The sequence below is a fragment of the Triticum aestivum genome, chromosome 3A (assembly GCF_018294505.1).
Source record: "Triticum aestivum cultivar Chinese Spring chromosome 3A, IWGSC CS RefSeq v2.1, whole genome shotgun sequence".
Lineage (NCBI taxonomy): Eukaryota > Viridiplantae > Streptophyta > Magnoliopsida > Poales > Poaceae > Triticum > Triticum aestivum.
In genome coordinates this window covers 196,293,851-196,307,231 of record NC_057800.1, presented here as the reverse complement: position 1 = coordinate 196,307,231, position 13,381 = coordinate 196,293,851, and the positions used below count along the sequence as shown (strand labels likewise).

Sequence of the window (13,381 nt, the reverse complement as noted above, 5' to 3'; positions counted from 1 at the left end):
TCACCGTCACAATACGCTTCTTCCCGTGAATTTACACTTTCAGTTATTTTTTCCAAAATCCAAGGTGATACTAATCTTTATATGTATATCACCTGGTACAAAATTTCAGGATTGGGCCGCAGCACGCACACACGAAGCTAGCCCAAAAAAATACAAAAATAATTGCCAGCCCCTGGAGCACGCCGTCTTATTTTCCAGACGCGGCGCACAAGATAAGGTGAGCGCTTACGCTGAAAAAACAGGAGCGTTGCCACACTGACCCGGTCTCCTTCCTCTTCTGTTGTGGCCCAAACTGTTCTCTTCTTTTTCATGGGCGCAACTCTTTCTATCAGATGAAGAGGAAGATATTTGGACATCTGGGGGTCGGACCGGACTGCCCTGAACACCTCCTGGATCACCTGCAGCATCTTCTTGCTGGTGCGGCCATCGTCATCGTAGCAGTCCATGGCCATGATGAACAGACAGCAGCGGCGGCGGCACAGGAGCGGGTACTTGTTCATGGTGCCGGCGGGGGGTGGACGGCGGTCCGGGCCGGCCCGGTCCCTGACCGAGCCGTCGTTTGGACTGGCCGCCGGCGGACCGGACCGAGCTGCAGCAGTGAAGCTCGGGCCAGACCGAAGGACCGACCATGGGGGTGGCGGCGACGGACGACTCCCGGCACTAATCAGAGGGGAGAACAGACGGGAAAGGGAGGGTAGCTCATGCAGATCTTGCTGGAGGGGTCGGGGAGGCCGGGGAAGCAGTGACAGCGACGTAATCGACGACGAACGACGGCGGCGGGAGTTTGGGAAGGAGGACGATGGCGATGGCTTCCGGGTGAATCCGTCCGATTAGTTGTGTGGGGAAGGAGATCTCATGGTTGCGGAGCTCCTGGACATGGTAGTTAGTCGCGGGGAAGTTGGTTGCCCCGTCGGCGAGAGGCTGCACGCTAGACGGCGGCGGCGCAGGTGCGTGCGTGCGTGCGTGCATTTTTTTGGAGCGAAACGTCGCCTGCAAATTTAGGAAGTTCGTGTCTCGCTCCGTGGCTGCCCATGCTAGCCGTGCCCAACTGCTGCTGGCCGTGCACGTGGCCGTGGCTGGCCGTGCGCTGCTGTTGCTCTGCCGGCCGTGCGCTACTGCTTCTGTCGGCCGTGCACTGCTGCTGATGGCCGTGGTGCTGGTGTCCTACTCCTATCGATGTCCATTGTGTGCACGGGGCCTGCTGCGTCCACCAGGGCACCAGCACCGACGCCGCCGGTTCGAGAGAAGGAACAGTTTCAGAGAAGGAACGGCAGGACATCATGCTCTGCCTCCTGATGCTCTCTACCGGCGACCCAGGCTGAGTTTAGGTCGATGCGCTGGAAAGGATGGAAAGGAGAGCTCGGGGAGTTGCTGGTGGAGACTGGTGGTGATGGTGGACAGTGCTCGCTGCTGGGATGGGAGAGGGAGATGGTGCTGTCTGTTGTGGTCATGCCGGTCCAGTGGTCCACTACCTTCAGCAGCGATGGTGTTGTGGTCATGCCGGATTGCCGGTCCACTAGAAGCCCACTGTTCAATACCTATCAGTGCCATTTGAAATTTGAAGAGATTGATGCTGATGTTTGCGTACTTCTGCTGCTGCTAATATTCTCTCTATGTGTGCTAAACTACAAGAAAGAATACTATAAACAAAGGACCATGCATTCTATGCTCCCTCTCTGTCTTTATCTCTAAATTTATTGGCAGCAGGAATCACTAAATATTGTCCCTTTCAGATGTTTGATGAAATGCTCGACCACATCGTCAATACAAAATTAGGCCTATATATATGATTGGGTATTAATTTTGGATGATTGGGTATCAGGTTCCTATTTTCAGGATTCTGTGCATTAGCAACAAGCGAGATCATGATCGTGATTTTTTATGTCTTGTAAGGACAATATACCCATCTTGCGGGAAATTAAGTCTTTGGGTGATTGAGAGTGGGAAGTTATGCTCTCTATCATTCCATACAAATTTTGTTTCAGACCACCTATTCATGTGGAGTAGCTAATCAACTACATTTTCCTCTTATTTTCATTTAAAATTTGATCTTATTGTATTACATATTGATGCATGCTGAAAGCTCGACGGCGTGGATGATGCAGAAAAGATGAAATATTAATTTAGTCCATGCGTGATTTTGTACTAGCAATACATGTTATGCTTAGATGCTTCTTCATGCTTAATACAGTTCATAGCTGTTGTTCGGTTATTTTGGACTTTTGTTTACTATCTAACTCTTCGGTGTGGCGATCCTTCCAGCACATTCTCTCGACATGGTGAGCTTCCACCCCGCTTTCTCCGCGGTTCTTCCTCCAGACAACGACTGCCAATGAGCCCCACATCCTCACTGGAAGGGAGGTCCCTAAACCCAGATTCCCTTCATGTGCAACCGGAGACGGCTCTCGAATTGAAGAGGTTGGGCAGGGGCCCTGCACTGCAACCTACAGCGTCTCCTCTTCCTGGGCACCAGCATCCACGGCTATAGAAGCATCTTCAGATTTCAGCGGGAAGGCAGCAACACTAGGCTATTGGAAGCTACAAAGACAAGATTGAAGATTTCAGAGATGAGATGCCACCATGAGGTCAGAAAAACGCTGGTCTAATGGCCTTTGTCTAATTTCTACTAAATCATTGAATCGTCTATTTGTATCATACTTAGAAATATAAGGTGAGGATTCTGGGCGGCTCTGTCTGCAAGTGGTTTCATGTGCTTGATGTAGGTATTTTAAATTTCACCTGCCATGCAACCGGTAGTTCAGTTCATAGGAGAGCTTGATGTGCATGTGTATTTTGATGACAGTGCACTCAAGAACTCACATGTTCGTCGATGAATTTACTTGCACAGGTAGTGATAATTTTTCGTAATTATTTTTGTTCTCCTTAAGAGAGTTGGTATACTTCATCTTGCTCATGTTGTTTTCAGGATGCAAAATTTTCGTGTTCACGTTTTTTCAAGATGCAAAAATTATTTCAACGTGTGCCACAATATCTTTCGAATTGACGACTCTGGAAGGTTATAATTCTATTCTCAGACATTTATCTTGGAGCTCAATCAAGATGCCATTTATTGTTGGTGAGAATGCAAGCCCACCATAATGTTTATTTGATCATGATAAGTTTATGACGTGCCAACAATCCCTGCCACTATATAGACATTCTTGTAAGTAGTTCAGATTTCAAAATATTTTACTCGGTCTATCATTAGCATTTTCGTGATATAGTCCACATATAAAGGTTGTTGCACTGAACCTTCTCATATTCTTTTTCCAGCCCAGTTGAGAATATCACTAGACTTCTACTACACAACTTACACGCCTTGATAATGAAATGCGAGGAGTAATGAAGGTGAATTCAGTCATGTGATTTTTTATTTGTTTATCTCATTTATTCTTAATGTTGAGGGTTTCATGCTACCATGATACAAATACAATTCAGTTTTGGGGTCTGTAGATAGCGAATGCTTTAATATATTTTTATTTTTTTGTTCCGGGCCTATGAGTCTTTAGATATTGTATGCTTTAGTATGTTGTTATTAATATTTTTTTCATCTCACACACAAGTGCACAATGAGAAAAGAGACAAGAAAAAGTGTTGCTATAATTCCTTCCTGTTTGCCCCTAAGAATTTCATGATAGGTCCCCTCTATGATATGTTGGATGAGAACTGAAGATCTGGCATTATCTTGCAAATGAATTAAAACAAATTTTGTGTGTAAATATATTTATTTTTAGAAGGAAATTAAAGAACACGTGCGATAAATTTTTCTCCCGTTACAACGCACGGGCACTTTTTGTTAGTCTATCCCTAATAATAAAGCACGGATTGACTCCGCGGGTTCACCGTCACAATACGCTTCTTTCCATGAATTTACGCTTTCAGTTCAAATTTAAAACATATACGTGAGGTCATATTTATTTTTTATGTTCAACCCGCAGTCCCTATGGGAAACAACCTGGAAGAGGAAAAAAAAACACCACGTGGCCGTCCGTCTCGCTCAGCAGTTCGTCTCCAGCACGAACACGAGTGGGGAACTAAAAAGTCAATCCACCGCTGCTTTTCCTCCTCAGCCCTGTCTCTTTCGATCTCTCTCTCACCTGCCATTGCTTTCCACCGTCGACCGATTCCGGACAGCGCCGTGCTCGAGGCGGGCGTTCTCTCGCCGGCGTCATGTGTGCTGGCATTGGCGCCCCTGTCTCTCCCCTGTCTTGGGATTGTAGCGGCCGCAGATCACATCATGGCCTCGCGGCGGCGGCGACAGTGACGACGGTGCACCCATCAGAATCGACTGAAAAAAGGAAATACACGAGCACATCCCCTCCTGATCTCCTATGGCATCGCAAGCTAATCATGTCGCCGCAATGGTCGACCCTACCTCTCGATCTCACCCGTCGACGCCATGGAGCACCAGCGAACCCACCGACGAACTCACCAAAGACAGAGATAGACTCCTGCGTCATGATCTCCAAGGCCAAGATGCAACTCTGCTAGGTTGGATCGGCGGCAAAGGTCAGCCTCCCATATCCATCTCTTACCCCAGCCTCTCCCTCTCTTCTCTCCGATCTTGTGTGTCACGTGGCATTAGGACATGCGACGCCAGTAGAGCACGCGGCGGTGGTGGCTTGCTAGACGAAACGGATTTGGGGCTGCGCCAGAAAAGGGCTCCGCTCTGGTTTGTAGGTGATGAGGTCGACAGGAGAAGTGTTGGCTGGGAGCAGTTAGCGATTTTCGAATGGAGACTGAACTGGAATTTTTGTCTGCGCCGCTTCTTGCAGATAGTCCATGGTTTGTACAAATAACCACATGTAAATCTTAATTTAGAACCTTATATGTGGAGAAACTAGAAATACTACGTATGTGTTTTTCCCTGGCTCCCAGACCCACATCAGACTGTTGCTCTAATGTACAGTTTGAACTTTGTGTTGGCAGATCTTTTTCGCCTTGAAGCACTCTGTGAATTACACCAGAATAGCAGCAACATCAGGCCACTTGAGAGCAGGGGTGTCATTGGAGTCCTCCTCCCTTAAATGTTCAGCTCTCGGACATTGCACCAATAATGCTGGATTATACCGATGTGCAGATTGTAAGTTTCATATATTCAGACTGGGACCTTTCTTCCTCTTATTTTGCCGTCAAAACTGAAAAAGAGTGATGCTAAGGCCCCGTTCAGCAACACTCCGCTCGGCCAAACGCCTCGCCTAGGGCATAAATAGAGGTCTAGGCAGGGCAAGCAAGGAATTGCCTACCCAAGCAAGAAATCATGCATCATATTGCACTAATATGTCAAATGTGTTATATTCCAATGCAGTAGACGGTAATTAACTTACTTATATGCCCTAAAATAATATCAACACCCATATAATAATCATAAATACACTACAAGTAAAACCAATATTACCGCCTAGGCCACGCCTAGGGTGCTTAGGCACCGCCTAGGCACTAGGCGAAGGCCAACCGCCTCGCTTACGCCTATCGCTTTTTCCAACCTTGAGTGTAACCTTATCTTTGACGTTTGTAAAAGTTGGATTAAAAAAGTGTTGCATAATGGCACGTGGAGCAAGTTATATTTATATTTCGCCCGGTGCAACGCACGGGCATTTTGTACTAGTCTATCCCTAATAATAAAGCACGGATTGACTCTGTGGGTTCACCGTCACAATACGCTTCTTCCCATGACTTTACGCTTTCAGTTTGAATATAAAACATATTCAAGGTGGTACTAATATTGTCATGCGGCTCCCTGTACGTCAAAAGCATTGCGCAACCTGGGCCTGCAGCCGTTTTAGATCTGGCCCACCCTGTCCTGTGTGTATGTGTTTGATATTTTTTTTAATTTTAATAAAATTGGCGTGCAACCGTTTTAGATCTGGCCCACCCGGTCCTGTCTGTATGTGTTTGATATTTTTTAATTTTAAAAAAATTGGTCGCAACTGGGATTTGAGCCCTGGACTACTGGATGTGTGCAAACGCATCAGGCCACTGAGGCTGGGCTCGTGAGTGTTGTTAGCTAGGCGTCTCGCTGTTTAAGAATAGAATGCGATGTGTGCGTACTTGGGCCGAGACAATGGGCACGGGCGTGCTGGGCCGGCCGACTGCCCATTGCGAGCAGGCTGGAGGCTGTTTTTACATAATTTTTTACCAGTTTGTATACGTTCTTAGGTTGTCAAATATCAAGGAGCTGCTTCGGAAATTATGCAAAGAATATGGCATGAATAAGATTTGTGCTTAACGAAACAAATGACGGGAAGAGCAATAGCTATTATGCATAATTATAAGCCGGCATGAGAAATAAAGAAGGAAGGAGTTAGACGATAATTACAGATTTTTTTTGAAGGAGGTGCGGGAATCAATGGCAGGCGTGTAGTGCCCTCCTTTATATCTTATGAATAAAAATGATGTGGCATCTTTTTCATGCATGATCCTCACTAAATTTAGGCCATTCTTTCTTTCGTTGCAATATATAGTGTGTCATGTTTTCCTTGCACTTATAATCTTTACTAAATTTGCGCCAAATTTATAATGAACATTATGTTTGTGCCGCTAAATTTATGTCAATTTCGTGGCATATATACTGTTTTTTATATTTATATAAATGGAGGTATAATCTTATTGGTGCTCTCATTTCGTATGTCCATGGCATTTCTTCATATTGAGCTAGGCTATTCTACCGATCGTCTGTCCTGGGCCACTTGGCCTCTGCCCCATTGGTTCGCGTAACGTTGCACCAATAGAAAATACAGTGCCCTCCCAACCTATCCGTGTGACCCGGCCCAACAAATCAAACCCACCATCCCATTTAGGAGATGAGGCAAAAAATAGTTGACCATGACTGGAATCAAACTCGCAACATCCACAGTTTTTTATGTTGATCGTGTTACCCCGCAAAAAACAGTGTTGATTATTTTAAAGCACATATCGTCGTCGGCTCCCATCACTTTAAGTTCCATAAGAACATCCAAATCTATGCGTATGACGGGGAAATGGATGATCATTAGCCTGAGTATTTCTGATTTTTAAGTGTAGCATGTGAGCAATTTTATTTGATTTCAATTAATAATGTTGGATGTACACTATTTATAATCATTACATGTATTATGTTATGTTATCAATAACTTGATTTCAAGGCCACAATTCACGGTTCTATTATCCGTTGCAACGCACGGGCCTTTTGCTAGTCTTCCCTAATAATAAAGTACGGATTGACTCCGTGGGTTCACTGTCACAATACGCTTCTTTCCGTGAATTTACGCTTTCAGTTCAAATTTAAAACATATACGTGAGGACAGACCCAGTGCATAGAAGCTCCCACACAAGGTGGGGTCTGGGGAAGGATTATAGGAACCTAGTCTTACCCTGCAAAGTGCAATGCAGAGAGGCTGGTTCGAACCCAGGACCTCTTGGCACAAGTGGGAAGGACTTCACCACTGCGCCAGGCCTGCCCTCTAAAACATATACGTGAGGTCATATTTATTTTTTATGTTCAACCCGTAGTCCCTAAGGGAAACAACCTGGAAGAGGAAAAAAACACCACGTGGCCGTCCGTCTCGCTCAGCAGTTCGTCTCCAGCACGAACACGAGTGGGGACTAAAAAGTCAATCCACCACTGCTTTTCCTCCTCAGCCCTGTCTCTTTCGATCTCTCTCTCACCTGCCATTGCTTTCCACCGTCTATCGATTCCGGACAGCGCCGTGCTCGAGGCGGGCGTGCTCTCGCCGGCGTCATGTGTGCTGGCATTGGCGCCCCTGTCTCTCCCCTGTCTTGGGATTGTGGCGGCCGCGGATCGCATCATGGCCTCGCGGCGGCGGCGACAGTGACGACGGTGCACCCATCTGAATCGACTGAAAAAAGGAAATACACGAGCACATCCCCTCCTGATCTCCTACGGCATCGCAAGCTAATCATGTCGCTGCCATGGTCGACCCTACCTCTCGATCTCGCCCGTCGACGCCATGGAGCACCAGCGAACCCACCGACGAACTCACCAAAGACAGAGATAGACTCCTGCGTCATGATCTCCAGGGCCAAGATGCAACTCTGCTAGGTTGGATCGGCGGCAAAGGTCAGCCTCCCATATCCATCTCTTACCCCAGCCTCTCCCTCTCTTCTCTCCGATCTTGTGTGTCACGTGGCATTAGGACATGCGACGCCAGTAGAGCACGCGGCGGTGGTGGCTTGCTAGACGAAACGGATTTGGGGGTGCGCCAGAAAAGGGCTCCGCTCTGGTTTGTAGGTGATGAGGTCGACAGGAGAAGTGTTGGCTGGGAGCAGTTAGCGATTTTCGAATGGAAACTGAACTGGAATTTTTGTCTGCGCCGCTTCTTGCAGATAGTCCATGGTTTGTACAAATAACCACATGTAAATCTTAATTTAGAACTTTATATGTGGAGAAACTAGAAATACTACGTATATGTTTTTCCCTGGCTCCCAGACCCACATCAGACTGTTACTCTAATGTACAGTTTGAACTTTGTGTTGGCAGATCTTTTTCACCTTGAAGCACTCTGTGAATTACACCAGAATAGCAGCAACATCAGGCCACTTGAGAGCAGGGGTGTCATTGGAGTCCTCCTCCCTTAAATGTTCAGCTCTCGGACATTGCACCAATAATGCTGGATTATACCGATGTGCAGATTGTAAGTTTCATATATTCAGACTGGGACCTTTCTTCCTCTTATTTTGCCATCAAAACTGAAAAAGAGTGATGCTAAGGCCCCGTTCGGCAACACTCCGCTCAGCCAGGACGGAGCGGAACGCCAGGTTAGCAACTCCCTATATTATAACTACATGCACTTGCTTGAGATCTGATCTAGAACTGAATTCTGCCCTGCTTTGCTGTAGTCATATGCTCTGTGTCCACTTATGAGTTTCAGATACAAATTAGGACCAAAATTGGAGTAGGTTCAGTCGCGCAAATGTTGTATCACTTTGTCATGGGTATTGTGATGCTGAATTGCTTGTTGGATTGTTCAAACTAAAGTTGTCCAGTCAGTTTGCTACAATGTTCATTTCTGCACTTCAGAAGTTCTGTAGAATTTGGGCCTGAGCACTTTCGAATTTGTCTGTGGTTTGAGATTAATCTTTCAGAGATGTTAGAGTGGGTTCAAGGAAGGATCTTCCCATCAGTGTGCAGAGGATCTTCTAATTTCTGCAGCTAATCTTGATTCATGGACATTGTGTTTGCTCTGTGGCGAAGTATGTTTCAGTTTTTTTTTCTGAAAAATTGACGCTACTTCTGATTGCTCAAAATTTAACTTTTGCTGATATGCACCGGAGGCATTAAACCAACTACTTTCTCTGTTATTTTTATGTATTTTGCATTATGTTTCAGCTAATCAGCGATACTGTTGGAAATATGAGCAATTTACCAAATGATTTTATTAACAGAAATACTAGATAAAGCATGACTAATATAGAAGAGATAAAACAAGTCATGCGTTCTGACAGAGAGAAGGTAAATAGCTTCTGCATATATGAACCGTAGCCTATCATATCTAAAGCAGACAGTATAGCAAGTAGCATATATGAAGTAGAACCTAACATGTGTAGGACAAGGACTAGAACAAGGAACTGCAGCAGAACCTTTAACAGGAAAGACAAGAACACGTACGGGACAGCAGCAGCAGAAGCGCTGGACTTGGGGTCTGTGTCCTCGCCTGCCATGTCGTCGAGGAGGTCGCGGACGTCGGGGAAGAAGTCGTCGTCGGGGAAGTAGTCGTCGGCGACCGGATCGTTCGTGATGAAGCAGCCAGTAGTCGTGCTGAGCGCTCCCCAAAAACCTTATCACCCTTCTCCCGTACAGAACTCAAAAGGTGCGGTGCACGCCGCAAGCCGGGATGGGGAAGATCGTAGCAGCAGCGCAGTGCTCAGGAACTTTGTGGCGAGAGGAAGGAGATCTTCTGGTGTGTCTCTCTGGAGAGGAGCGACCTCTCTTATATAGGCACAGGAGAAGGACGCGAAGAGGCTGCGACGGGAGGTGAAGCAACGAAGGGAGACAAAGCGAACAGGCAGCGGCCGAAGAGGCGCGCCGTTCGAATTTAGTGTCCACTACAGAAAATGTTTCAACTCCCACGTGACCTTTCGTATACCCGTCATGCGTGGCAAAAATTTAGACATCAGCTCGGCTCATTCCCGCAACCCGCGACGCGTCGTGACGAGGCGTGGCGTGGCGAGGCGGGCGGCGGAGGAGGAGTGCGCGTGGATGTCCCTCTTGTTCTCATGCTCATACATGTGGGGAAAGAACCTCCCTTATAAAGAGGTCCAACTCCCTCTAAACTAGCAATGTGGGACTAAACATTTGTTCCACCTCTTGCCTTGCACAAATGGGCTGCGTGGGCCTCTAGGATTTATTGGGAATTTCTGAAACTGCTATTGGGCTAAGCCCAAAATAGACAAAATTCCAGCAATCCCCCACCAGATCCCAGAGGCACACAAATATTTGCCTTTGGTTCCAAAACACTGTTTTATATACCGGTACTGCAGTGGAGACTGTTAAGTTGAACTTCCACCTAGAACTCTATGCTACACTAGTAAGCAACTTGAATAGTGGACTGGGCCTTAAACTGTAAGTTTTCTGCGAATCTAGCTTCACATAAAGCCTTGACCAATACGTGGCTACCATGGGTCTTCCCCGCGGGTGGAGCTTATGCGTCATACTCCGTGACCTTTCATGAGTTTACTAGAGAGAAACCTACTCTCATAGATTGCGACATTTGACAATCAGACTCATATAGGTGTGTTCTTCAAAAGATGTTCTGCAGGATAACATCTCTGCTTAAATAAGCCACTTAGAACACATTAAGATATACATCAACCTGCCATGCAGATAAGGAGAGTATTGCATCTTCATGGAGTGGTATTGTGAATAATAAGGATACTCTCCTCTCAGTTGACCAACAGCTTGTCTTCCACATCTAATTCACGGGATCTCCGATCACAAAGAATAGGTTACCACTGTGAACAACTCATATTGCGGGTCTCATACCCATCTCCCTCGATGCATTATCTATCACATTACGTGATAGACCCTTAGTAAAAGGATCTGCCAGATTTTTAGACGTTTGGATATAATCCAATGCAATAACTCCGGAGTTTTTCATTTTTCTGACAGACTTTAACCTTCTCTAAACGTGTCTTGATGACTTCATGTTATCCTTTGAGCTGCTCACTTTCGTGATCACAGTTTGATTGTCGCAGTTCATAAGGATACCCGGTACAAGTTTCTCAACAACCGGTAAGTCATTCAAGAGCCGACGAAGCCAATCTGCTTCAACCGTAGCTATATCTAGTGTTGTGAGTTCTGCTTCCATTGTTGACCTCGTTAAGATGGTCTGCTTGCAAGACTTTCAAGAAACAGCGCCACCTCCATGAGTGAATACATAACCGCCCGTGGCCTTTATCTCATCAGCATCTGAGATCCAGTTTGAGTCACTATACCCTTCAAGCACCTTTGGATGCCCGGTGTAGTGAATTCCATAATTTGCAGTGCCTTTCAAATAACGCAAAACTCTTTCTAGAGCTTTCCAATGCACATCTCCTGGTTTTGAAACAAACCGACTTAGTTTGCTAACAGCAAAAGAGATGTCAGGTCCTGTAGCACTGGCTAAGTACATAAGCGAGCCAATAATCTGAGAATACTTCAATTTGTCTCTAGCAATTCTTCGATTCTTTCGAAGCAACACACTAGCATCATATGGTGTTGGAGAGGGCTTGCAGTCACTATAGCCAAAGCGACTCAAGATATTTTCCACATAGTGAGATTGAAGCAAAGTAATCCCACCATCATCGTCTCTCAACAACTTGATGTTCAGAATGACATCAGCCACTCCTAAATCCTTCATCTCAAAACAACGAGATAGGAAATCCTTGACCTGCTTAATGACTTTCAGATTTGTTCCGAAAATCAGTATGTCATCAACATACAAGCACAGGATAACTTCCTCGCCCCCACCATGGTGATAGTACACACATTTGTCAGCTTCGTTCACAACAAAGCCTGCAGCTGTTAGAGTTCTTTCAAACTTCTCATGCCACTGTTTGGGTGCTTGCTTAAGTCCGTACAAAGACTTCTGCAATTTGCACACTTTCCCTTCCTGACCATCTAGTACAAACCCATCTGGTTGTTCCATATAAATTTCCTCGTCCAACTCTCCATTTAGGAAAGCGGTCTTAACATCCATTTGATGAACGACAAGACCATGCGAGGCAGCTAGTGAAAGTAGAACTCGAATAGTGGTCAGTCGAGCCACAGGTGAGTAAGTATCAAAGAAGTCTTCACCTTCCTTTTGGGTATAACCCTTAGCCACGAGCCGAGCCTTGTACTTTTCAATAGTACCATCAGGCCTAAGCTTCTTCTTGAATACCCATTTGCATCCTATAGGTTTGCACCCATAAGGACGATCAGTTATCTCCCAAGTTTCATTTGCCAAGATGGAATCCATCTCGCTACGAACCGCTTCCTTCCAGTAGTCAGCATCTTCAGATGCATAGGCCTCTGAAATAGAACTGGGAGTATCATCTATGAGATACACAAGAAAATCATCGCCAAAGGACTTTGCAGTCCTCTGTCTCTTGCTCCTGGTAGGAACTTCATTGTTCTCCTCCACAGGACTTTCGAAGTGTTTCATCGAAATGGTAGGTTCGGTAATTGTAACTGGTTCCTGATTCGATGAACTAGGCATCTCCTGATTAGATGAGGTAGCCATATCCTTTATGGGAAAGATATCTTCAAAGAAAGTCGCATCATTTGACTCCATGATCGTACCGACATGCATGTCAGGTACCTCAGATTTTACAACCAAGAATCTATAGCCAATGCTATGAAAAGCATATCCCAGGAAAACACAATCCAGTCTTTGGTCCAAGCTTCCGCTTCTTTGGAATTGGAACATTGACTTTCGCCAAACAACCCCATGTTCGCAGATAAGAGAGTTTTAACCTTTTCTTCTCCCATTCCTCGAATGGAGTTATCTCTTTGTTCTTTGTGGGGACTCGGTTCAGGACATGGCATGCTGTCAATATTGCCTCCCCCCACCATGCCTTGGAGAGACCGATGTATCTAACATGGCGTTAACCAAATCAGTTCGAGTACGGTTCTTTCTTTCGCCACCCCATTTGACTGAGGTGAGTAGGGAGGAGTCCTCTCATGGATTATACCATGTTCCGCACAAAAAGCATCAAACTCATTGGAAAAATACTCTCCACCACGGTCGGACCTAAGCCTCTTGATTTTTCGATCAAGTTGGTTTTCCACTTCAGCTTTGTAGATCTTGAAAAAGTTCAAAGCCTCATCCTTAGATTTCAGAAGATACACACGGCAGTATCTAGTGGAGTCATCAATTAACGTCATGAAATATTTCTTTCCACCTTTTGTCAACACACCATT

General features: G+C 45.8%; 1 protein-coding gene and 1 long non-coding RNA gene across 2 annotated transcripts; both read left to right on the top strand.

The window, feature by feature from the left end:
- The first annotated feature begins 742 nt into the window (after positions 1 to 742).
- LOC123060945 (uncharacterized) lies at positions 743 to 3,137 on the top strand. Its single transcript, XR_006428378.1, has 3 exons — positions 743 to 2,585; positions 2,724 to 2,848; positions 2,927 to 3,137. It is a non-coding gene; the product is annotated as an uncharacterized lncRNA (long non-coding RNA).
- A 4,448-nt stretch (positions 3,138 to 7,585) lies between these two features.
- On the top strand, positions 7,586 to 9,546 carry LOC123060942 (uncharacterized). The gene is made up of 2 exons (XM_044483805.1): positions 7,586 to 8,335; positions 8,480 to 9,546. Exons 1-2 carry the CDS (start codon positions 7,912 to 7,914, stop codon positions 8,575 to 8,577), a joined length of 522 nt encoding a protein of 173 aa, XP_044339740.1. The 5' UTR covers positions 7,586 to 7,911; the 3' UTR covers positions 8,578 to 9,546.
- Positions 9,547 to 13,381: the final 3,835 nt, after the last annotated feature.

Bases quoted from the DNA above. Each gene is read 5' to 3' on its own strand.
- LOC123060942 (XM_044483805.1), top strand. From the start codon at position 7,912: ATGGTCGACCCTACCTCTCGATCTCGCCCGTCGACGCCATGGAGCACC. The intron at 8,336-8,479 runs GTTTGTACAAAT...TTGTGTTGGCAG, and splicing joins CTTCTTGCAGATAGTCCATG to ATCTTTTTCACCTTGAAGCA.